This window comes from Saccostrea echinata, unplaced genomic scaffold, assembly GCF_033153115.1.
Source record: "Saccostrea echinata isolate AGI-Se365-2 ecotype Australia unplaced genomic scaffold, CSIRO_AGI_Sech_v1 ptg000001l, whole genome shotgun sequence".
Classification (NCBI taxonomy): domain Eukaryota; kingdom Metazoa; phylum Mollusca; class Bivalvia; order Ostreida; family Ostreidae; genus Saccostrea; species Saccostrea echinata.
This window is the reverse complement of record NW_026889750.1, coordinates 33,284,605-33,309,259: the sequence shown is the minus strand read 5'-3', so window position 1 is coordinate 33,309,259 and position 24,655 is coordinate 33,284,605. Positions and strand designations below refer to the sequence as shown.

At 32.0% G+C, this 24,655-nt stretch overlaps 1 protein-coding gene and 1 long non-coding RNA gene across 2 annotated transcripts; one reads left to right on the top strand and one right to left on the bottom strand.

Moving 5' to 3' along the window:
* Positions 1-347: 347 nt before the first annotated feature.
* Positions 348-20,567, bottom strand: LOC133190358 (cysteine-rich secretory protein LCCL domain-containing 1-like). Its single transcript, XM_061325938.1, has 16 exons — positions 20,489-20,567; positions 17,609-17,656; positions 17,228-17,314; positions 16,611-16,697; positions 16,235-16,345; positions 15,552-15,675; positions 14,506-14,621; positions 14,319-14,422; positions 14,090-14,187; positions 13,700-13,834; positions 13,105-13,230; positions 12,858-12,934; positions 11,664-11,787; positions 11,191-11,357; positions 2,072-2,142; positions 348-495 (listed from the first exon to the last, which is right to left on the bottom strand). Exons 1-15 carry the CDS (start codon positions 20,561-20,563, stop codon positions 2,074-2,076), a joined length of 1,548 nt encoding a protein of 515 aa, XP_061181922.1. The 5' UTR covers positions 20,564-20,567; the 3' UTR covers positions 348-495; positions 2,072-2,073.
* Positions 4,294-8,459, top strand: LOC133190474 (uncharacterized). The gene is made up of 3 exons (XR_009721593.1): positions 4,294-4,610; positions 5,785-5,985; positions 7,842-8,459. It is a non-coding gene; the product is annotated as an uncharacterized LOC133190474 (long non-coding RNA).
* Positions 20,568-24,655: the final 4,088 nt, after the last annotated feature.

Genomic DNA, 24,655 nt, shown 5'->3' with positions numbered 1-24,655 from the left:
AAATCAAACAGATGATGACATTTGTGCTGTACAATTTTTTAAAATATTAAAAGCTTATTGAATTACAGGAAGGTATATGTAAACAGATACATGTATTTGTTATTTATAGAAGAGGTGGAATAAAAACTTTTGATTCTCTCAGGAAAAAGGTCAAAGAAATACACAGGTTGAAACATAACTCTCCGATTGGTATTTTCGAGTATGAGTAAGGTTTCCTATATTCTTCATAACCAGGTAAGAATGCATTGTTTTATATTACGAAAAAGTATGGCAGCTATTCACTCAATATTTAAGCCCCCCTTTTTTTCTTAAATGCAAATCTGTAAAATTACAAAAAATACAAATAGTTGCAGATGAACAAACATATTTTATTGGAATTAAAGATCTGGATAAATATTTACAAATGATTCTTAATTCTTAAGTTAGTAAGCCTTATAGTGTTATTGCATTTCTTTACATCCCTTTTCTATGCCAGGATTTCTGTCCAAATGTCACCTGTAAAAAAATAAAAGTTGTACAATTCATGATCTTTTTTTGACTAGATGCACATATATTTTTTTTTTTAAAAAAAAACTGTCTTTATTGTGATCAAAAAATTTGTTCACGTGTTTCATTGCTAAAACACGGAAGGCATTTAAGCATAAAATCAAATGCTTGATTGTCATCATAAAAAAAAACAAGACAGTTATTTCTTATATTGAAGAATTTTTTACCTGATCCTAGTATCAATAAAACAAATATGATATTAATATCATTTTATTCAATAATAAGAAATCTAAAACTATAAGCCTCGCCTAGTGTATTACTAAGCTACACACATCCGCAGTTCAGTCATACGATGAACCGCAGTTCAGTCACATGATTTATATTGCTTTATAGAGATACAAAGTTATTTTTTTTTATTTGTAGTTTAATCTCGGACAAAGAGATTCGAAAACACATAATATGAATATGGGTCAATTTCACAATTAAGGTTCATAAACTATCTGCTCACTCGTATAAAATGTTTCTTTAATGATTTTCCAAAAGAAATGTATTAGTTAAGTAAAATACAAACAAGCATGGCATAGCTTGCGGGGCAAAATTGGACAAAAAAGACACTTCAACTTGACAAATTTATAAAGGAATAATAGATATTTATGTCATTAAGATTAATCTCTCTTATGCGAGTATCTATGAACCTTAAGATTGATTTTCATGATGAAGTCAATACAAACTTTATGTTATTTTCTTAAGGAATACAGGTGTCTCCTCTTCCCCTAATATGAATTTGGCCATGACCTTATGACATTCTAATGGCACCTAGCTAAGAAAGTGTTATTGATGGTATAATTAGTAATCTGACATCAATTTTAATTGATGTAAGTTAACTGAGTAAACCATCAATGAGTTTTGTTCCTGCCATCATTTCATAATTCCATTTCTTTGTAATCTTTGACATAAGACCTTGAGTTGATATTTTTAGATACAACAGAGATCGCCAATAACATACAAAAGGTTGTATTCACTGCAATCAAGGACACAAGAGTGATGACTTGACACATTTTCAAAATATCACTACCTATTGACATGACTATATCAATTATCAATTTCGGTAACAACATACTAAAGTTCAATTCAAATAAAGGGGGTCTTGTTTCTGCTCAAAGACAATTTCACAATGCCAAAGCCCAGTGTTCTTGACCTATTAGATATTATATTGACAGTGGATCGTATTACACCTTATGGTTTGCAACAATATACTATACAGCGTACAAACAACAGCAATATTAATAAAACTTTACGTAAATATGTTTATTCATGTACTGAATTTTTCTAAGTAACATTAAACCTTTTCAAGACTTTAAAATTTTAGTTTGATTTTGATTGAATTGGATACATCAAGAAGCATTTCTTACATTAATCCAATCTGACAGTTTATGGTGTCATCAAAAAGAAAAAAAACAAATAAATTTGTGAAATGAACATAGCATCCAGAATCCAATCCTAAGTTTTAAATCTGTCTTTGCCTAGAAATATTTAAATAAAATGGGGAACATGCCTAGTGGGTGTAAAACAAAGTCCTACTAACCTTCAATATTGTATCTTGACATCATCGATACCAACCAAGGAGAATGCGCTCAGAGAAGCTTTGAAATAAAACTGAAAAAGAGTTTTTTTTTATAACAATCAATACCTTAATTCTTTTAAGTCAAAATCAATCACCCTTACAAAAACTTATTTAGACGGTGAAGTGACGTTTTTATGACGATTTTAAGGGTGGGACCTCCAGATACATAGCCAAACAAAAAATATGTGAATAGTCACGCTCTATATTTTGCACAAAAATGGTATTGATATAAACTACTGTGTGCTATTTTCTTTAAAATTCTATTTGAAACTCCTAATCCTGTACATACGGACACTTTGGAACCGTTCGCCAACGATTGATACAGTTTTTTATTCATAAATATACAAATATCTTCATAATGTTTTACATTAAGATATTTAAATAAATTAAAGCCCAGGCTTTTTGACATCATAGAAAGCTGCTTTTTCAACAAGCATTCTGAGAGTATTGCATTAGCAATACTAGTCCCCTACCGACAAGTGTAATCTGGTTCCCGTTAAAAATTGAAAATGCCATAATTCCGTCAAAAATTAATGAAGCGGAACGAAATGCAAACGTGGTCTATAACTCATCAAGGTAAAGTCACATACCAAAAATCAGCTCAATATCTGCAAGCGTTTAGAAAAAGAATGCGGAAAACCCTGACGAATTGAAAAGGTCGTAATTCCTTCAAAAAGCACTTAAGCGGAACGAAATGCAAACTTGATCTGTAACTTATCAAGATACGCCCACATGCCAAAAATCAGATCAATATCTGCAAGCGTTTAGAAAAAAATGTGCGGAAAAACAGGTGGGACAGACTGACAGACAGACAGAGGGACAGACAGACAGACGGACAGACAGTCAGATAGCTAGACCGACAGACGGACGGACAGACTCAGAGGAAACCTAAAGTCCCCTCCGGTTTCACCGGTAGGGGACTAATAAAAATGGAAGTATTAAATGTATTTACCTTATCATTGGTCATCAAAATTATTTTGTTAAAAAAACATTCTGAATGTACACACAAGTACTCTAAAGTTGATATTAAAAAGATGCTTGAGTTTCTGACTGACAACATCTATGTAGTTTTTGGAGATCAGGTCTTCCAACAATCTGTTGGAATTCCCATGGGTACCAACTGCAGAACTATTTTTGTATTTTTATTCAAAAATTTTTACACGAGAAGAAGAAAACGCTTGTTGTGGCCTTCAACTCGACATTTAAATACATCGACGACGTATTAACGATTAATAATAGTTGCTTCCATTCATACATGTATGTCGATTCGATATATCCCAGTGAACCTTAAATAAAAGAAACCACAGAGTCTGACTAATCTGTTTCATACTTGGACTTGGATATTTTTCCAGAAAAAGACGTTAATGGTAACCTACCAACATTCCCTTACTTATGTAGCAATATACCCTTATCCCCTGCATATGGGATTTATGTCTCCCAGTTGATTCAATACGAAAGAGCATGTTCTACGTACGATGAAATTTTAAAATGAGGCAAGCTATTAACCAACAAGTTGATGAAACAAGGAAATCAACAATCTCGTTTGAAGCTATCATTTCGCAAGTTCTATGACCGATACAATGACCTTATCATCAAATACAATCTATCATTAGGTCCAATGCTGACTGACGTTTTCATATTAATTGTTGACAATTATTTACACACTGAAATTTTTACGGATATTTCCGTTTACCCGATCATGGCAAGGAGCACACGGCGGGTGTGACCGGTCGGCAGGGGATCCTTACTCTTCCATGGCACCTGATCCCGCCTCTGATGTTTTTGGAGTTCTGTGTTTGCTCTGCTCCCGATTTATATTGTTTAAATGGACTATGGGCTTGAATACTGTTCCTTATCTCAATTTCTTATTGTTTTCTTAAATAAAATGTTTTAATCAGTTTCTCCTAAATTTTCAATTTAAACTTTAAAAGAATATATATATATATATATATATATATATATATATATATATATATATATATATATATATATATATATATATATATATATATATATATATATAGAACTCTATCTAATAAAACACAGATAATAATAATTTTAAGGACGTATGGTAGTGACGATTTTGAATCCACCGCGCAACTCCGAATGACGTAAATGAATCGTATGTCGTTCATCTCTTTAGTAGAGTTGGGAAAAAAATTTACAATGCAACTTATTTTAAAGATATACTTGATATAAAATCATATAAAATGTGACTAAAATTTCATTGGATTCAAACTAACAACAAGTCGAGGTAATTTTACGACTTATCTTACTTTTCGGTAATGTAAACAAAGCGGATGTTTCGAAAAGAATGAAATGCGGAGAAAACGAGGATTTTCATCAACCAAATCTATTCAGCGGTACAGCAAGGCTTCGTTGACTCAAAAAAAGGCGATGGTGAGCTGCGTCTGACTGAAAATTACTTTGCAAAGATTAAACCCATCATTCGAATCACAAACGCATGACAACTCTAGCCTAGCAAAAACGATCTGCCCAGGTTTGTCTCTAGTATTTGACACCATTTAACTAACATTACCTCAGAAATTCAGTAAAAGTGATTGTGGCTCAGCAAAATACCGGTATTAGATAAGATACATATATATATATATATATATATATATATATATATATATATATATATATATATATATATATATATGTATATGTATATATATATATATATATATATATATGAGTGAACTGGGTACTTTTTTCTGAATTGGGGGCATGAGTGAACACACAACATTATAAATTAGTGACGATTCATGTTAAAGTTTTTAAAAAAAAAACAAAAAAAAAAACAGAGATTTTGAGATTAAAAGTTGTTATATTCTTCCTTAGTTGTTGTTTACAATATAGATTTGAAAAAGGGATGAAGAGCACTACACTATATTATAATAAAAACAATAGCACTGGTTACCAGTGCACACATGAGGGGGTAATTTACATGATATATATATACAATTCTGTTTTGTAATTTATTTTTATATTGTGTGACATGATTGCATTCCAGAATGTTGGTGAATCAATAAAAATTCAAAAAATTATTGATGTTATTCAGGTGCGCTTGATTTTGGAAAAACGTTTCGAGTTTCATGTACTCTATCATGTCTACATGTATGTATTGATGCTTTTAAATTTAGCAAACATAGAAAATATATTAAAAGAAACAATAATTTATTATAAATGTCAAGTCATATGAGACACAGTTATAACTCAATGAAATTTGAAGGTAACCAGATGCAAGGTGTTGGACACTGTCTAGACAATATTTTCTTCCAAAACATACTAGATAAAAAATTCACTACACTACAACACAAAATAATACTTACCACTAAATTCTTTGGCCTAAAACAGGACTTTTCTTTTTATTAAGATTATTTCTTTCCTTATTTATTTCCAAGTTATGTTGATGGTGGAGTGTCTGAATTGCAATTTTGACTATAATCATTTTTTTTAATTGAATTTTCTTTTGAGTTCATGAAAGCTAAAAGCATCAATACATATTATAGAGTATGTGAAACTCAATCATAATCATGTACACCACACAATATGAAAATAAAATAAAACACTCATTTTGTATGTACTGCATCTACATTTACATATATGCAGTGATAGGGAAGAAATCTCAGCTATATAGATTTAGTAGTACATGTATATTATTTGAATAGGTATCCCTAATATTGTGGACATTGAACATGAAGTTGAGATGGAACAGGATCTGGAACCCTTAATATCTGCTATCTGGAAACTTGGAAGGAGGGTTATGGAACTGGGGGTGATATGACAGATGCTCTAAAATGTCCATGCCATTTCAGCAGCTCTTTCATGCTGTGAATATCCTAACTTATGGATCATCAGCTATCATTAAGGTACATTTACATTTGTCAAAATGTTAGGCTGTGGTGTTGTTAGGCAAAATTGTTTCCACTTTCACAACCCAGTGAACCGACCCTATTTTGTAGCTGACCCTAATTTTTTTAAAATGCTTTTTCAAGAAAAATATGAATATTCATTTTAAATTCCCCAATAATAGCATGTATAAAAAATTTCCACCATAAATAAAACACTATTTCTTTGACTTCCAGTCTATGCAAAAGACATCGGACCATCAGACCTGACCGATGTGCAGTGCCTCTGGTCCGATGCGTCATTTTTTACACCATACCAGAATGTCCGATGTGTCTATGTCCAGTTTTGAGCATTGTTATTTTGATGGGGAGTCATGTAAATGTTTGTTATAAGTAAAAAATTTCTCACAAATCCAAATACGTTAATGAAGGTGATTAAAACCCTATGAACCATCTACAGTACTATGCGGGAGCAATACCTTGTAAAAGAAAAGGTGTTAGGCTTACTACTCTGCATTTTCACGTGTTTCACTTTTTTACATTAGGTTTTTTGGTCCAACAAAAATTGATTCGGTCCTGTGTGTTCATTGATTACGCAGGACCCAATGTCCTGTGTGGTCCAAAAAACTTTCGCATAGACTGGACATCAGTGTTACTTGGTTGTTTATTTAAAAAAGTCCACGCAAAAAAAAAAAAAAAATTAAAAATATGCCTACCAGTACCTACCAGTACTCTAAATTTTTCCAGCATGAACATGATAAAAGTGGAAACAAAGCAGGTTTAACCAATCATTTTTCTTGGCTTTACTTACTAGATTATTTTCTTTGATAATTGGCTAGATTTCACAATTAGTAAGCAAGTAAATTGTATTTTATACATGTAGTGATATATTACAGTATGAAGAAAAACATAAAAATACATGTAATCAGTCAGTTAGACCTATGTGTCACTTTTAGACAAATACATGTATATCATAGTTGATACCCATGACAAGTTTTAGATAAAGTTGAAAGTACCATATGTAGTGATGTAATGATTAATCGATTAAATCAATTATCTAATCGAAATGGTCCCCAATTATAGATAATCGATTACTCAAAATATTAGTTAAAAGCAAATTATTCCTTTAATTTTTGATTCATTCTTCTTTGAATTTAACTAAATCCTAAATAATAATCTAATAAATGAACCCAATGATACAAACTATTTCAAAAATGTATTTTGGAAATCACTCCAGAATTTCTAAACAATTTATTCTACATTTGAAATTGAAGAAATATAATATTTGAAATTAATCAATTTTTTTTTTGATTATAGTGCATCCCATTATTCCAATAATCAATTATGAAAAAAATCCAATTTCCCATCACTAACCATATGCAAGAATTGTAACTGTTTGATGAATACTAACTGGTATATTAGGTTTGACATTAAATATTATGAATTATACATAAATACAAACATACTTAATTATTGTTTATTTATAGTATCATAGGGACATACAACTTGTATGTTTCATAGTTAAACTTATTAAACATTTCATGTTTGAAATAAAGCCAACAGGTTTAGGTATGTGAAATCACTAACTGCCCATATACATGTAACAAGTTTATTGATGCAGACCTCTAGTAAAAAAAAAAAGGGGGGGGGGGGTGCAACTGACATCTTAATGAAAATTTACTCTATAGCCAAATACTATTCTCAGAAAAAAAGTTAGGAGGACAGACCCCCCCCCCCCCCCCAACACACACCACAACCATTCTGTAGGCCTGTATTGACAAGATCAGCAGGTGGACAAGATCATTTGATTGTTATTAAAATGAAAATTATTTTATCACCTGAACTAATAACTAAAACAAGATTATTGTTTCTTACAGAGAGCGGGAACATCATGATCATATCAGCAATGAGACGAGAAAAGTTTTCAACTTTTTCCACAAAGAACAATCAATAAACAGGCAGACAAAATTACAGGTCTAAAAATAAATGGAATGAAGGTGTACAATAACAAGTGAACATAGAAGTTTCTCTTGCAACAATCAGAATTAGACTAAAGTTTTGAGTAACGACAAGAAAAGTGTAGTCACTGGATACACTATCATTTCCTATGATGTCCCAGTATTATCGAATGCAGTTTAAAACTGGCATTGCCAACATATTCGATATGGAGTTATTGATCATGTTGATGGAAGATGTGAATTGAAAACTGTGTGTGACTCGTTATAAAAAGTGAAGTGGATTCTATCTCAGAATGCAGACTTTTTCAGTTGAAAGACCCCAGAGTTTTATATGAAAAGAGTCATATATCTTCAGTCTGTTTGAAATGTCCATGACATCAGTTGTGGATACATTATTGGTGTTATCAGAATTTGCCATGTCTGTAGCATCATTTTTAGATACAATGTCAGTGTTTGGTACTAAATGTAATAAGTTTTCATAAATTCAAATTTGGTCAAATTACAAATTATTTTTCTTTTTTTTTTTTTAATTGTAGATAGAGCAAATAAGTTTTCAATATGTTAATGTATTTTGATTCTCATGAATTTTGCAATATTAAATACATTTCATTATAAAAATTATTTCATTACCTTATCATTGTATGAACAGATGCTAAATACACTGCATGTTAAAAAAAGAGTAGAACCTGGGAAATTCATCTTCCTTATTTTTAACAAGGTTTTCCATTGGAAAAATGATGAAAATGGCACACAAGGACTGCTAATGACCTTGACTCAAGATCCTTTGATCAAGTTAAATGTCATTTTAAGAAAAACATTGAATTCCTGTATTTTGTATGGAGAACATGAGATGCTCATACTGATCATAAATATTGCATATAACCTAAGGTTACATGTATGTATTGAGTAACTGACCTTGACTCAAGGTCATTCCAGCAAGTTCAAGGCTTCTGGCAGAAAAGGTGTGTTATTTGTACCTGGTCTATTACTCTCAAATGGAGGCTAATTGGTAGTTGATACTTGACACAAAAATTGCTTATCACTCGAATCTGTGTCATAATCTGACCCAATGTCATGAATGTATAATCTCCTACAACTTTCTTGTATTAATAATCTCCCGTCCCTCATGCATATGGTTACATTGAGGAGGTAATAAGCTGCCTCACGTCATGTACTGTAAGTTTTTATCTTCATTTATAAGCTCCTGTCAGTGTGTGAGAGTTATGTCAGGTGCAGTATTACAAAGCTGCTCAAGCCCGTAGAATGCTGGGGGGACCTACTTTTTCCGAGTATAGTAGTTTGCTATAGTGATTGCCTCCACCCCCCACCCCCCCCCCCCACCCCGTCGTTGCTACAAGGTCAAGCACTGTCAATTTCCACGAAATGGACATTTAATTAGTTTGGTTTCTTTTTTTTTTTTTTTGCCCATCAGGTTATTTTGGGAAGTAGCCCCTCCCCCTATTTTTGGTGAGTTTAGTTTTTTTTTTTTTTTTTTTTTTTGCTTGACAGATTTTTTTGGGGGAAGGTGCCCCCTCCCCAACTTTTGAAACCGTTGCTACAAGCCTACTGCTTGACTTGTAAACTTATTGTTAGAGAAACAAAGGTTATTTTAACCATAAAAAGAAAACTAGAAAAAGATATTTAAGATAAATAGTTTAAAACCCTTCAAATTATAAAACATAAGTTCATCTATTTTAGTCAAGGACTATTTTTGTACTTTGTGGTTTTAGCTCTTAAAATTTTATTTGATTTTGTCAAATATTGCTCTACACCATATTGTACACATGCATAGCAAAGTACAGTGTAGTATATTGTGGTGGTGTCACTATTTTCCCTAGCTTCAACAGCATGTATGATGGTTTAGTCAGACTTGTAGCAACAATTTCAAAAAGGGGGGGGGGGGGGCAACTTCCCCAAAAAAATCTGATAAAGGAAAAAAAAAGACCAAAAAAAGGGGGGCAATATTTCTCAAAAATCTGACAAGCAAATATAAAAAAAACACCTAATTTCACTATCCAAATCCTGGAATTTGCTAGTGCTCGACATTGGAGACTAGCATCTAAGGGAAAATTTACTAGAACGATATACTTTACTCAGAACCCCCCCCCCCCCCCCCCGCATTCTACGGACCTGGGTTTAATAGCTGGTTGGTTAATAGTTACTGAATCATATCTAATCTTTCAATATTGCTGAAGATGGAAAATATTCATTCAAGACAAAGATTTATTATTAATTAAAATTAAACATGGAGACATAGAATTAGAACGAATGTACAATAAGCCTCGAGCATTCTGTCTTCGTCAATTCACTTTATTTCATCCGTTACACTAAAAGTTAGAAATTATAAGCCGGAGTTTCAAATTCTATTTTTTTTTTGTTCAAAACAATTCATAGATAATTGTAAAAACCTCCTCCAAGTGGTCTACTTTCAACTTTGATTCCGATTCGGCATTTTGTGTACGAGTTGCAAACTGGAAGTGACGTGTACACGATAATGTACAAAACCAAACCGGGAAATCGGAAGATTTTCGGATTGTTCGGCAAAAATCTGGTGAAAAGCATTGCCCGCCGTGTCACAAGAGAAAAATAATAACTATAATAAAAATTTGAGTTTAAAACGACTAAATCAGGAGAGTTAGAAACTATAAGCAAGTAAATAAATTGCAATCTCATTATTTTAACATTTTATAACAGCTTTTTGAGCAGAGGAAATTCGGGTCAGGAAATTCGGGAGCACATTACTCCAAAACTACACACTAACATTATAATTTTTTATTAGCAATTTGTAAAGCAAGCAAATCACTATAAATATAGCATAAGATATCAAACTTTTAATTATTCTTTCATTATTAAAAAATACGTTGTACATATACATGAACCTATTTTCCCAATAAATTGTCATGATATAAATGAATCAAAATTAATTTGTCTTTTTGGCTTTTTTCTTGCACTATTTTGTTTTGAAATTAAAATTTCAATATTGTGGATGACATCTTTTTCAAAAAAATATTTTTATATTGTTTTTATTGTTGTTCTCAATTTTTTAAAAATTGGTTATAAAAATATCACTTTATCATACAGAGTTACCCCCCTTATTTTAGTGCGTCATAATTTTTGATTTACTCACTAGAACCTTTTCTTATAATATTTTATGAAATATATAAAGGTACTTCTTTCATTTTATGTGGATGTTTTAGAGTTTTAATTACTCTGAAATTAGGACTTGTCAGTACCATACTCCCTTAATGCATTTCAAAGATTTCCTTACGAATGTATTCTTCCCAGCAGGTATGCTCACGGTATACGTTTGCCAGAAGCCATTGCTGTTATAATATGAAAACGGCGCTGTATAATCCTTCCCATCCTGTTTGTACACAAATGTCATTCTAGCAGTCCCTACTGTTCTGTACTGGAATGTCACTTTCACGGCTTTCTCTGTAAAGACCGAAAAACTTGACATATTTATATAGTTAGTTCATTTCCGCTACAGGACACCTGCACCTGAAGAATACTTCAATCCATTACAAACTGTGTCATTAACTGTAGATTTTCATTTATTCTATTTTACAGCTAAGGTCAGATCACTCTGTCTAACACTACCCTACAATTAGAACTCTTTGCTGTGCAGTGTTAAGGGTTTCCTTAACATTATAGTAACATTGCAGTTAGTGTATATTAAGTAGTTGCATTTTTTTCTATTGTTTTTAATAGATACTACAACAGAGATAATTAGTTACCTACCTGGTAAATAATTTGACATCAGATAAGCATACTGTGTATTAGAAATGTACCCAGCATAAGCTGCAGCAAATGCTCCCCCTTCTGGTGCTTGAACACTCACGCCATTCATAGTAAACGAGCTATACTACAAAACACACAAGAAGCCTATGGACCACACCTCTCACCTGAGCACTTTCGCAAGAGACAAGCAGAAGTCAGTTCAGTATTTGAAAAGTTTATATAACTGGTCCCAACCTACTCCCATTAGGTAGCATGATTGAACAAACGTGAATATACACTACCTGAGAATGCTTCTGTATTGATATGACTAATCATAGCTTTGCTGTTATTGAGAAGGTTTTTAAATATCTTATGTATAACTTTGATTCCCTGTTGTGGCTCAGCACCACCTTCGGGGGTCATGATTCAACAAACTTAATTTCCACTACCTGGAGATGCTTCTCGTATATTAATATGATTTATCATGTTTTTGCTGTTCTTGAGAAGAAGATCCTCAGGTTTCTTAGAATCATCAGGTAGTTTAGATTCAAAATCGTTCAATTCATTACCCCCTGGGTTAATTAGGGTTTGTCCACAACTTAGGTCAAAGTGCTTATGTATAACTTTGATCCTAAGTTGTGGCTTAGCCCTAACCAATGGGGTCATGATTTGAACGAACATAAATCTAAACTACTTAAGGATGCTTCTATATTAATATGACTAATCATGATATTGCTGTTCTTGAGAAAAAGATTTTAAAAGATATTTCCTATATATAGTCCTATGTGTAACTTTCATTCCCTGTTATGGCCCCACCTTACTCCCGGGGTTTTTGAACAAACTTGATTCTACACTATGTAATGAAGCTTTCACTTAAGACTCATCTTTTCTGGCCTAGTGGCTCTTTATAAGATTTTTAAAAGATGACATCTAATTTTTAATATTTCTCCATTGTCTCTCCTTGATAGAGAATGTGGCCTTTCATGTGAAAATTATGGCAAGTTTGGGTGAAATTGGCCCAGTGGTTCTGGAGAAATCGGATGTTTAAAGTTTTCAAACAACTGACGACAGACAGACGCCGGACGCTTTTCGATCAGAAAAGCTCACTAAAGCCTTCGACTCTTCAAGAATAACTTTAAGAATAGTGCGTCATTTTTAATTAAAAAGTTGATCCTAAATTTGTTCTTGGAATGAAATGAAAATTTGAAAACACACCCTTTTAAAATCGACATCGTTACCGTTGTAGTTACTGAGACACATAGAGTTTTCAAAACCACACATATCGATGTTAGCTGCAAAAAGTAATTGATAAATAACATTATTACATTTATTGTTCAGTTTAAAGGTAAAGTGGAAATACATTTTGCAAAACGTTAGCAATTACAATTTTTACAAAAAATCCCTCACACAAATATTCCCACGTTTACAATAAATGGTTACTTTTTCTTTTTATCCTTTTTACCTTGTGTTACCAGTGTTTCACATGTGGAACCTGACCAAGAGGATGAACATTTACAACTGAAAGAAGAACCATTGTCCGAACAGGTACCACCATTCTTACAGGGGTTAGGTGAACAGTTAGAGGAAGCTACAATGATATAAGGGCATTAGTCATCTAGCTCTCATTTAATTAAATAGATTGAGTATTTACATCCTTCCTTAGCTGTGAGATCACCATCAAAGCTTGAAAAAAAATAACTCAAACTAACTAAAATATATGTAAAAATATAAGATCGAGTAGTACATAAGCTTTAGGCAAGATAAAGATGAAGTTTGACTTAAGCTAAGCATATTAACGCAGTCAAATGAAGATGAAGGATGTTCACCAAAGTGTTCAAATGCATTGTTTTGGCTGATGCTTTGAATACACTATATCACAGAAAGTTTTTACTAAGAAAATGCTTTAAAAGTTTATACAATTTTCAAGTTATTCAAGTTTGCAGATGTGAGTGGCTAAAATCCAATTAAAAGGTTCACCTTTTATTAAAAAAAATTGTCTGCTAAATCAGTAAAATTATATGAAGAATATGTGAGTGTAATTGATAATTGACCATTACCTTGTGTTTCACATGTACTTCCAGTCCAACCACTGGTGCACTGACAAACTGCATTCCCAGAGACAGAACTGCAAGTGCCACCATTTTTGCATGGATTCGTTGAACAGGGGTTGGTCCCAGTTCCACCTGATCCACCTACAGCATTTTGACATGTAATACTTAAATTATATATATATATATATATATATATATATATATATATATATATATATATATATATATATATATATATATATATATATATATATATATATATATATATATATATATATATATATATACGGTATTTATATATACAGCTTGATGGTGGGCAAATAGCTCTCTACCCATATGCTTATTAATAATTCTTTCATTCATAGATACGGATATTTATTTAATTTCTTTTCCTACCAGATTTGCTGCATAGTTTGTTCACACATGTGTATCCGGCTGGACAATTACTACAAGTTTGTCCACTAGTGAATGGTCTCGCTCCATTAACATTACCCCTGCAAGGATCAAAGAGAAGTATTTTAATCATTGAATGGCTGTTTCGTTCCTTGTCGCTTAATTAACATTTTAATAAATTTATTGCAAATCATAAAACACACAAGTAAGATATGTTAGGTATCATTCATACCCAGGACCATAGTTGCAAACAACTAAATATCCTGGTCCAAAATTTGTAACATAGCTGCAGTAATGTTTTGCACACCCAAGGTATTCAGAATTTGCCCAGACAACCTGTAATTTAAATATTAAAAAGTTAAGGATAGTGTTTATCGTAGAATTTATCTCGATGAAATACTGGTAATTGTTTGTTATACCTGAGTATAGTGGCCACAACCATACTTGCTGTTTGGGTCACAGTAGTTATTTGTGAATGAGTAGTCGTTCTTCTCATTATCCCAGCTCGTTACTGCCACACCAGGTGATATATCCCCTGCCAAATTCCAGAAACATGACTTGTCTTTTAGAAATAGTCGATTGATTTTCCATCAAACAAAATTCGGTTAAACTACTACTCAATGTATTTTAATCTATATATAACTGGACAAAATCATTAAGCATTGTTATGCCGTAATATATGCATGACTTTTAAGATACTATATACGATGCAAAGCAATTCTAATTTTACTTGTAGATTCATCTTTAAGATGTGAATTAAGAATTCTGAATCCACCTACATAGTATGACGTCATAGCGGTCCAATATCTCATCAACAGGTCCAATATCACACTCAGCGGTCCAAGATCGAATTTTTGGGCCGCTTAGTGCAACATTGGAAATGTTAGACTTTTTTAGTATAGGCTTATATGGGAAATAATTTTAATGGTATAACAATAAAATCTCTTGTTTGCGTTGGTGGCTTGTTATTTGCCGGAACTCCACAAAATAGATTTTAGAAATCAAGTTTTTCCCTCACCCTTCGAATCTGGCAGACTTACAATTAATCACATCCTCTTATTTTCTGTAGTAAATGGGCTTTATATTTCACATGCCTTCGATGTTTTAGAAGCAAGGTTTTATGTCATAGGACACTTTCCCCTACATTTTAAAGGTATGTACACCGATATCCATATTCATACCTATATTGGCTTGCATTATAAAGGTACCGCGATTAACTTTTTGATTCTTCAATATCATAGTTCCAAGATACCTCAAGCCTAACGGTTTGTAAGATATTATCAGGGCTATGGTGAAGCACATAAATGTAAAATAAGAATTTCCACTTTCAGCTTGTGACATCTTACCATAAATTTACATGAACTCACAGTTTAAGAACCCTCTCAGAGTATACAGTTTATGCACTTTCTGAGACAGCATACACTCGTTTTAACAGTCCCTTATTTGTTCATATTTTAATACATACCTGAGTTAACATACAGATTCTCGCCGACATAATAAGGCATGCCATTGGATCTCTGTTGATTATGAGCAAAGTTGCAGTTTTTGGCATAGTTCCTGGCAAGGTTTTCAAGATCTGTGCTCCAAACCTGTCAAATTATTATATCAGTTAATGCTTTTAGAAATAAAAACAGTTGTTCATTTCCAGGTTTTATCCTCATACATTATTTTAACATCTTAAGATACTGAGTGATTATTAATAAAAGTGAAATATTTATGTCAACCCATCGCCTCAATACACAGTAATCAGGGTAAGCATCTACATGTAGCTTTCTCCTACCGACCAGAATAGGAGAGGATCGTACATTTTGGCCATGGTCAGCGACGATGATATCAACACGTTGTCAAACATAAACTAAGTTTCACACAAACAGCTGCATTCATACTCAGTATACATGTTAAAGGCTGAGTAATATTGTAGCGATTTGGTGCTACATATTACATTGTTGCATTTGAACGAACATTAAGTCTACGTCAGATAAACTTGATACGAATAATGCGTTGCTTAATTTAAAGTACGAAGTTATTCTAACATTTTCATGACTGAATGTTTCAACAATATTAAGTCTAGCATATGACACTGGCTACATGAAGTCTCCATTATCAGACTGTGATTCAAGAAAAAGGAATTATGGTCTTTTTTCTCACCATTTCTTTCATGCTTGTTGCAGTGGGGTTGACGATCCGCCGCTTCTCGTTGTGAGCATTTAAAAACGCCTGCGCCTCCGAAGATAGTGCTTTCTTCTCCAGCGATACATGCTGCACATATATTTAGACATTAAGTATCGTGGTAAAGGCATATTTCATTTGCAAAATAAAAAAAAAAATTGTCTTGACTAATATCCCGTTTGCATTTGTAGCACAAATTAAGACGTTTAGTTTTTACCCCTTTGTTTTTCACTTTGAATGAGTATAGAGAATTAAATGTTTTATTTTATTATTATATTAATATTTTAATTTTATTATTTTATTTATATTCAAGTTTGAGTTTTCAACACATGAAGGCACTGCGTCTTTTTCATACCGCCGGAGACATATCCGCTGGGTTGATTGCCCTGCCATCCATAAAACTTGCTGAGTTTCCTCGCCTGTTCAATTCTGTTTTCTCATCCTGTTAACATGATCGTAAAACGTCTTCAATTACTTATTATTGAAATAGAATGAAGCAAATTTATGGAACAATGCACTTAAATTGTTACACTATTAAATATTCTTTCCTGTATGAATCTAAACTTTAAAAAGTTTAATATTTTCAATATTAAGCGGTCCAAAAAATCAATGTCGGATTGCTGGATGAGATATAGGAGCTGTCGATGAGATATTGAACTGCTATGACGTTTTTACGTCACTGTACAGGCGGGATCACCTCTATCTTATTTGCATTCGTTGGTGTTCGACAATAATTTATTACTGAATTGACCGAGTGAAATCCCAGTGTTGGTAAATGTATACGTACATGTATGTTTTTTCATATCAGATGGAACACTCGTGCGTTCCATGTTTTTCTATTTACTTGGGACCAAAATTTAAAATATGACAGAAAGCCATTTCTTCTTAACCACTTATTTGTATGAAGAATTATTGCAATAGCTTAAATCAAAATCAAATTACAATAATAGCTCTCTTTATCTATATTTTCACCTCTTGTGGCGCTAGTTCGAATGATATTCCGTCTTCACTGGTAGTCTTGCTATCTTCTGAAGGATAATTTTTCTTCAGAAGCCTAAGCTAAAATTGAAAGGATTAATAGTAATGAATCCAAATATTTTACAACTTTCATATTTAAAAGTACTAAAAAATTCCTTATTATTGATATCCTCAATCAAGAGACCGTGGGAACAATGTTGCAATCATTTAAACGATTAATTCAGATTCCCATTTTCCTCTAGAATAAAAATAACATGAAACAGCAATTACACGTTTTATATCCTTATTAATATGGCATGACCGAAGCAGGTCGAAATCATTTTGAAAAACATAATGTGTGTTTGAGTAATATATCTGTGTAATATTCTAATATACCAGCTTCAATATTTTTTCTCTCTTATCCAATGATTTTTCTTCTGCACCCTGTAAGAAAAAAATACTGAAGTTGCCACAAATTGTTTAAGCATTTACAGTAATATGAACAAAATCATTTTGCGTTGTGCAACGCATTTCTTGTATTTCAATGACCTTTCTATGATAAAAGTTTGATAATAATTTATTCCCAAAATTCGTTCTCTTACACTTTCAAATATACTGTTTACATATATGTATGAATAAAAGAAATGAAGAATTCAAACAAATAATTATTAAAATCTGGCATTATTCCTTCGTAAAGATTTAATTTATTCCGAACTCTTCTTTTGTAAAATCTAATTATTGTGAAATTTATCCAAACTGACCTATAAGAACATCTAAGAGTATATCATTCTTTAGTCGCCCGCGTGGCACAGTTGTTAGAGCGTCTGCTCTCGAGTCGCGATGTAAGGAGTTGATCCTTACGTCGCGGGTTCGAATCCCACTGTGGGACGTGGAGACCGGTCCTTCGGATGAGACCGTATAAACCAAGGTCCCGTGTCACAGTAGGTGCTGGCACGAAAAAGATCCCTCACTGCTCAATGGCCGTAAATGCCGAGTATAGGACAAAATTTGCAGCTCTCCACCGGCAAGTGGTGGCGTCTCCATATGAGTGAAAAATTCTCGAGAGGGACGTTAAACAACATATAAACAAACAATCATTCTTTTAAATCAGTTTAGGCCTGCTCAGCTAGCAAACAAAAGGTTTGCATGGTAATTGAGCAAATGAGAGATGAAACTGCTTCGAAAATTGTTGCTTTCAAATCCTTTGGATCATGGAGTTAGGCCCACTGGTATAAGTAGTTTTTATAAAGTTGATCATACTCAATGCATATTTTGATATCCTAACCGTCCTCGAAGAAATGCCGTGGCAACTTTCATGCCCTTATCAATAGGAAAAGGTCTTAATAGTTTAGAGGATGTGTATAAAATTACTGGAACATCTCTCTCTCTCTCTCTCTCTCTCTCTTGTATATTAAAAAACAAAAGTTTCCAAAGGTTTTTCTTTTCAAAAATCTTAAGTTTTTTTTCTCTGGTTTTCATCGTGGCCAATCAAGTTTCACACCAGTTATGTGTAATTCATATATACATTTGTGTTGTTATATAATGTGCATTATAGTTGTCGAATGTACAGTAATAAACCTCCGCCGCCCTGATATGCTCCCTGAGCTAGTCGGCAAATATATTTGCGTGTTCTTTTGGGAGAATAGAGAAGAACAAAATAAATTTACACTCAACCTTGTTGCTCGTTTGACCATGAAATTATTAAATTTTCAGATGATTATCAAACTGTCAACTGCGATATCAGAGAATGATAGGCTGCGATGTCAGAGAAACTGATGGGCTTGGTAAAGGGTTGTATATTTAAACAGATAATGAATTATTCAATGAACCCGAGATAACCCCTTGTACACTGTCCGACATTTGCGAAAAGTTCTAGGAGAAATTCCTTCTTACAGAAAATAGAAAATTACTTTTAATTCAATGTAAGTAGGCTATCATAAATGTTCTTTTTGTGCCAATTCTCTATTATATTATTGCTGAATAATGAAAGAGTAAGTGTGTGTGTGTGGGGGGGGGGGGGGGGTAAATATCAACAAAAATCTCAATTAATTACTTATTCTTAACCCTACTTTATTAAACTAGAAACATTTTTGATAAACCTAAAAATATGCAGATGTAATATTTATTGTAACTCACGTTGATTATTGAAGCAGAGAAATTATGGATTATTACTTCGTGATTTTTTGTTTTAAAAGAGTTTGAGAACTTCACTCATTTCATCTTTATAAAAAAAAAAATCAAACTTACTGAAAGAAAACAGTTTTTTTTCATTTATCTCTGTTCTTTTACTTATAAAAGGTTTAACTGTAGGCTTCTGTAGTATTTAAATGAGATTAAGTATCGCTACTTCTTTTTTCGTGTTTATGTATATATCCTTTGCTAATGAGCAGAGCACACAAACTAAGACTTTAATTACTTTTTAGAAAAGGAAAAGGTATATTAATTTCATTTAAATGTTACACCTGAGAAACCCCGAAAGAATTATAAAAAAGTATTTTTTTTTTAATGTACCCGTGAAATTTTCTCTTATGACGATAATTGTCTTTACCTATGTGAACTTGATATTTAAAGCAGATAGTTTTAAGCCTGAGGATACTTATTTTTTTCATTTTCCTAATTTCAGATACATTTATATTGAACAATGTGAATCAAGTTCACTGAACGGACGCCTGTTCGGGTTCCCAACTTCCAAAAAAGTCTCTGAATTTTCCCAATACTCATGTTTACTTTATAAAAAAAAAAGTTTTACTCTTCGTTTACTTAATATAAAATTGTTACTCTTATTATAGCCTTTAAGAAAAAAGTTTCTTTTAAATAAAGGAAAATTCAAGAAAATTTGTGGACAGGTTTTAACAGTAGCAACATTAGAAATCAGCTTTGAATTTTCAGGTTAAGCTTTACAGAATCTAGGTAAACTCCTGAAAACTTAAATGTGAATTTTCCTTTTTCTTATAATGGAAATGCATATGCATGCAATATAAAAGATATTTGATAATTTATGCGATCGCTTGAAATGAAAAGGTTTAACAAAAAATTGGCCCTTACAATGTATCTACTTGCTAAATATAAAAATTCTGCAATTGTCTGCAAAATGCTTTGTTTCAGGGAAATTTAATCAGTATATATACCCTATAAATTTAAAAAAAAAATAAATAAAGACTAGCATTGCACAAATGCATACATAAAAAAGGAATAATATTAAAAATTGTCCTGAAAAATATTGAAAGGATGCGTTCTGTTAATTTGCTTTAAAAGAATTATGAACGATAGGCATACCTTCCTAGTAATGAACATTGCTGTCACCATCTGCACCGCGCAGACGACAGAGAACAATATTATCAACCTCCTCATGCTGACTGACAGAACTATCTGAATCTGACGGGTGTTTTTTCAGGTGGTATTTATACTTTATTGGCCGTATTTCACGCTTCATGGCCATTTTTTTTTAAAGGTTTTACCATGTAAATATTTTGTTTTGCTTTTGAAATTTTGCTTAATATAATTTTTGCAAAAACATTTTCTCTGTGTCTGTCTCTAACAGGATGGTATTCCAAATAGACTTCATAGATTAATGAAAATGATATAATGTAATGTAATCTTTCATGAAAATTTGACTAATGTAGGATCTTGAAAATGCAGGAAACTTTCAGTCTCTAATGCAGAAACTACTGCACGTACGCCTAGATGCAACTGATCAATGTTGATTAGAACCAACCCTTTTGTATACCCCTAGGTCGTAATTAGTAATATAAAAAAAACATGGCATATCGATGTCTGAATAGTATGGCCAGTCATATACAAAAATAGGCTTTTTAAGAAGAATTTATTTTGTGTTTTTTCAATTTTTTCTCTGAAAAAAGCAAAGCACATGTTTAGCACATTATAAGCTGGCATATTTCAAGATTACATATAATGGTAATTGCGGATTTGTTATACAAAGTTCAATATTTGATAAAAAACATAAATATTTGTTTTAAAACAAAATCAACATTTACTCTATAAAGAAAACTTTCCTTCGATCGGAAATAATGTTGCCATTTCAGTTCATCGAAATTTCTGTGAAAAAATGAATAAATACAGGTTATGTAAAATATACATGTATGTATGTATGTCGTGTAAATCGTTGCATTATTTTACTTTTTGTTATTCCCGTTGAAAAATTTGCTATTCTCTTTCTAAAACATATTATTCCTATTCGATAAAATGTGATATCTATTAAATAATTTATCATTCTTATTCGATAAGTTGTTATTCCTATTTGAAAACATGTGAACCCAATTCGATAATTTGTTATTCCTATTCGATGAGTTTGCCATTTTTTATTTGATAATTAAATGATTTATATTCAATAAACATGTTACTCATATTGAAAACATCGCATAGGAATGATAAAATTATCGAATAAAATAAGATTATCGAAGAGAAATCGTATGTTTTGGAATAGGAATAACAATTATATTGCATATAAATCACAAAATTATTGAATAAGAATGACACAATTATCGATTAGGAATGACAAAATTTTCGAATAGGAATCACATGTTTTCGAATATGAATGATGTATTTTGGAATAGGAATCATATTTCTTCCAGTAGGAATTACAATTTGTCGAATAGAAATGACAAACTATCGAATAGGAATAACATTTTTTTCGAATAGGAATAACAACTTATCGAATAGGAATGATATGTTTTAGAATAAGAATAATAAATAAATTCTTTGAATAAGAATAACAAAAAAGTATAATAATGCAACGTTTTACACGCCATATGTATGTATAAATTGTTCATTTTAATTTTTCCAAACGTTCTGCGTTTGCTATTATATGAAGTTAGCAAGTTAGAAATAACTTGTACGCTACTGAATGTAATGTAAATGAAATGTAATTTAAACCGTGATAGTAGGACGGACAAAACACGTTTAATGTCCCAACCATGCCTCTGGCAGGACAGTTAAAAGGAATGGGTGATGCCAGCTCTTTTGATTGTTTCTTGTCTGCGATATCGTAATTGTCCGGTAATGTTTATCTCTGTATTATGAATTATATCGAGAAAAATTGAGAAAATTGGATGTAGATTCAGTTCTTTGTACCGGTATCATCTCGCAACTTGTTTAAATGTGGCTCTAAGTTGAACATATCTTAAAAAAACTTCACATCTTTGAAAATCTTCTTCATTACTTGTTGACATATGGCGGCAGATTGCTAACATGGTTTAAATGAGCAGTTTAACCTTTGTAAAACTTGTGAAATTTATGTTCCACGGGTCCTGGGATCAGGACCCAGTTTGATTGTCATGAGTGTTATTGTACAGAAACCTAAACTTTTTTGATAGACAACTGCATGAATTTTGCAATTATCACGGAGTCCTCATCAAAAGTAATTTCACATCACATGGTAATCCAAGTTCCATACTCATGCGCATGTTAAAAGGGTTTAAAGATGAATTATTGATAATATGCCATTTCATAAGATTCTTTTCTTATTCAACCTGCAATTTCAGCGATTTTTAATTAAGATAGGAAGTGAGTGGCGGTACGTACAACTCTCGTGGAAAATGCGTAAAATGGTCCATCAGGAGAAAAAAACATTTTAAATAACAGATTACTACAGATTATGTTTCTAATAATAAAAAAAAAATATACAAAGCAATTGAAAATGCAACATAACATCAATTAGGATTATAAAAATAAATTTCAGATGTCATATCTTAGCAATAAGGATTTACCTAGCAAAACATATATTATCTTTTTTAAGCATGTAATTACATTTTAATGTGATACGTAGTTTGAACGTTGTATTGTGAACAAAGCTATTATACGACATCGCTTCCTCTCACTGCAGACAAACAACCATTTAACTGCGTACATATTTTTAAATATTTTCACACACTCAAACATTTGAAGAGATTCTAGTAAACAGTAGATTTCTGGGATAAATGTGTATCTGCTAATAATTTTCATGGGATGCTAAATTTACATTCCAAAAATGAATAATATTTCTGTTTATCTCCTTAAATTTATCTTTTATAAACTGATTGTGACTTTGTACATTTTGTTCAATCTGAAAATATTCAAATTGAAATTTGATTGAAATAGATTTTAATATGTTTTATGTAAAATAAACTGTGTTATTTTCATTTTCATCTCCTTAAATCTGCATAGAAAGGACATTAGGATAGGCCAGTGTCCTCAAAGTCAGCCAAACAATTGAAATTTTAATAATGATATGTGATAAGATAAGAATACATCCCCCTTCCTTTCCGTATCCTTGAAATCGTATTGAACACTTTGATTATTGAACAAATAGGATAAAAAATTAGACAGGGATTCTACCAAAAATTATTAGGGTTTTTTGATTTGAATTTAGGACATATGCAGCGAATTTTCGAATTTATTTTCTGACATTCCCTGCATAATTGAATCGTGAACGTTCCAATAAAAGAAGGACCTTTGTGCGACTTTTAAAATGCAAAATGATGCTGTACATCTCTTCTAAAACAAATTTGGAGGTAATACCAGCAAAAACTATGTTTGGTTATTTTTCTTTGAATAACAAAAGGATTTTCATCTTTCGCTATCTATTCAAAACCCCTGGTAGTGTAAGCTGATTTTTTGTTTTATAAATTAAGAATATCGTGAAAAATTATCAATAGGCGTAACATGTTGTAAGGTACGTTACGTGTGACTTTAATTAACATTTTGCAAGTAATCATGCAAGCATGATTACAGAAAGCTATTTACCCTATTAAAAATTGTGAAATGTGTGTCCCTGTGGTTTAGAGTGTCCAGTGATCAGACTCCAGGGTTGGGCTATGCTTGTCATGTATCGAAAATACAGTGCATCTTTGAAAATCTTCATTTTTACTCGTGGACATAGCGGCAAAGCAAACTGTTTGCAGCAGCCAATATTTAGATTGAGCTTGTGTTCTCTGGCTTCCGAATTAATACCCCAGGGTAGGTCTCAGTTTGATATATATTAAAAATTTAAAATATACCGCGCCGTTAAATATCTTATCCATGAACATTTAACGAGCAAACTTTGAGGATGGTGGATCTTGCAATATAAAGTACAGTGTCACTTGAAGTGCCTTCTGACTGCAATTCCTTATCGGTCGTAGTTCATGAGCATATAAAACTTAATTTATTTTTTTCAAAGAAATGTAATAGAGAAATGTGATATGTTACATATGTATGTGAATATTGTACTATGATGATTTGTATGTCTGTATATTTTAAGTCTGTTTTTTTTTAAAATACAAGTTGTATGATAGAATCAAAAGACTAAAAAGTATACATGTATTCAGATTGCTTATGGGGAAAATATTCATATGTCTTGGTTTAATGGTGTTGCATTTTAATTGTGTGTATGTAAGTAACATTTACATATATCCATTGATATCGATATGCTTTGTTGCAAATATGGTTATTATTAGTGGTTGGTGG

Bases quoted from the DNA above. Each gene is read 5' to 3' on its own strand.
- LOC133190358 (XM_061325938.1), bottom strand. From the start codon at position 20,563: ATGAGGAGGTTGATAATATTGTTCTCTGTCGTCTGCGCGGTGCAGATG. The intron at 17,315-17,608 runs GTATATTAGAAT...TTTCAATTTTAG, and splicing joins GAGAAAAAATATTGAAGCTG to CTTAGGCTTCTGAAGAAAAA. The intron at 11,358-11,663 runs GTAGGTAACTAA...CGGTCTTTACAG, and splicing joins GATGTCAAATTATTTACCAG to AGAAAGCCGTGAAAGTGACA.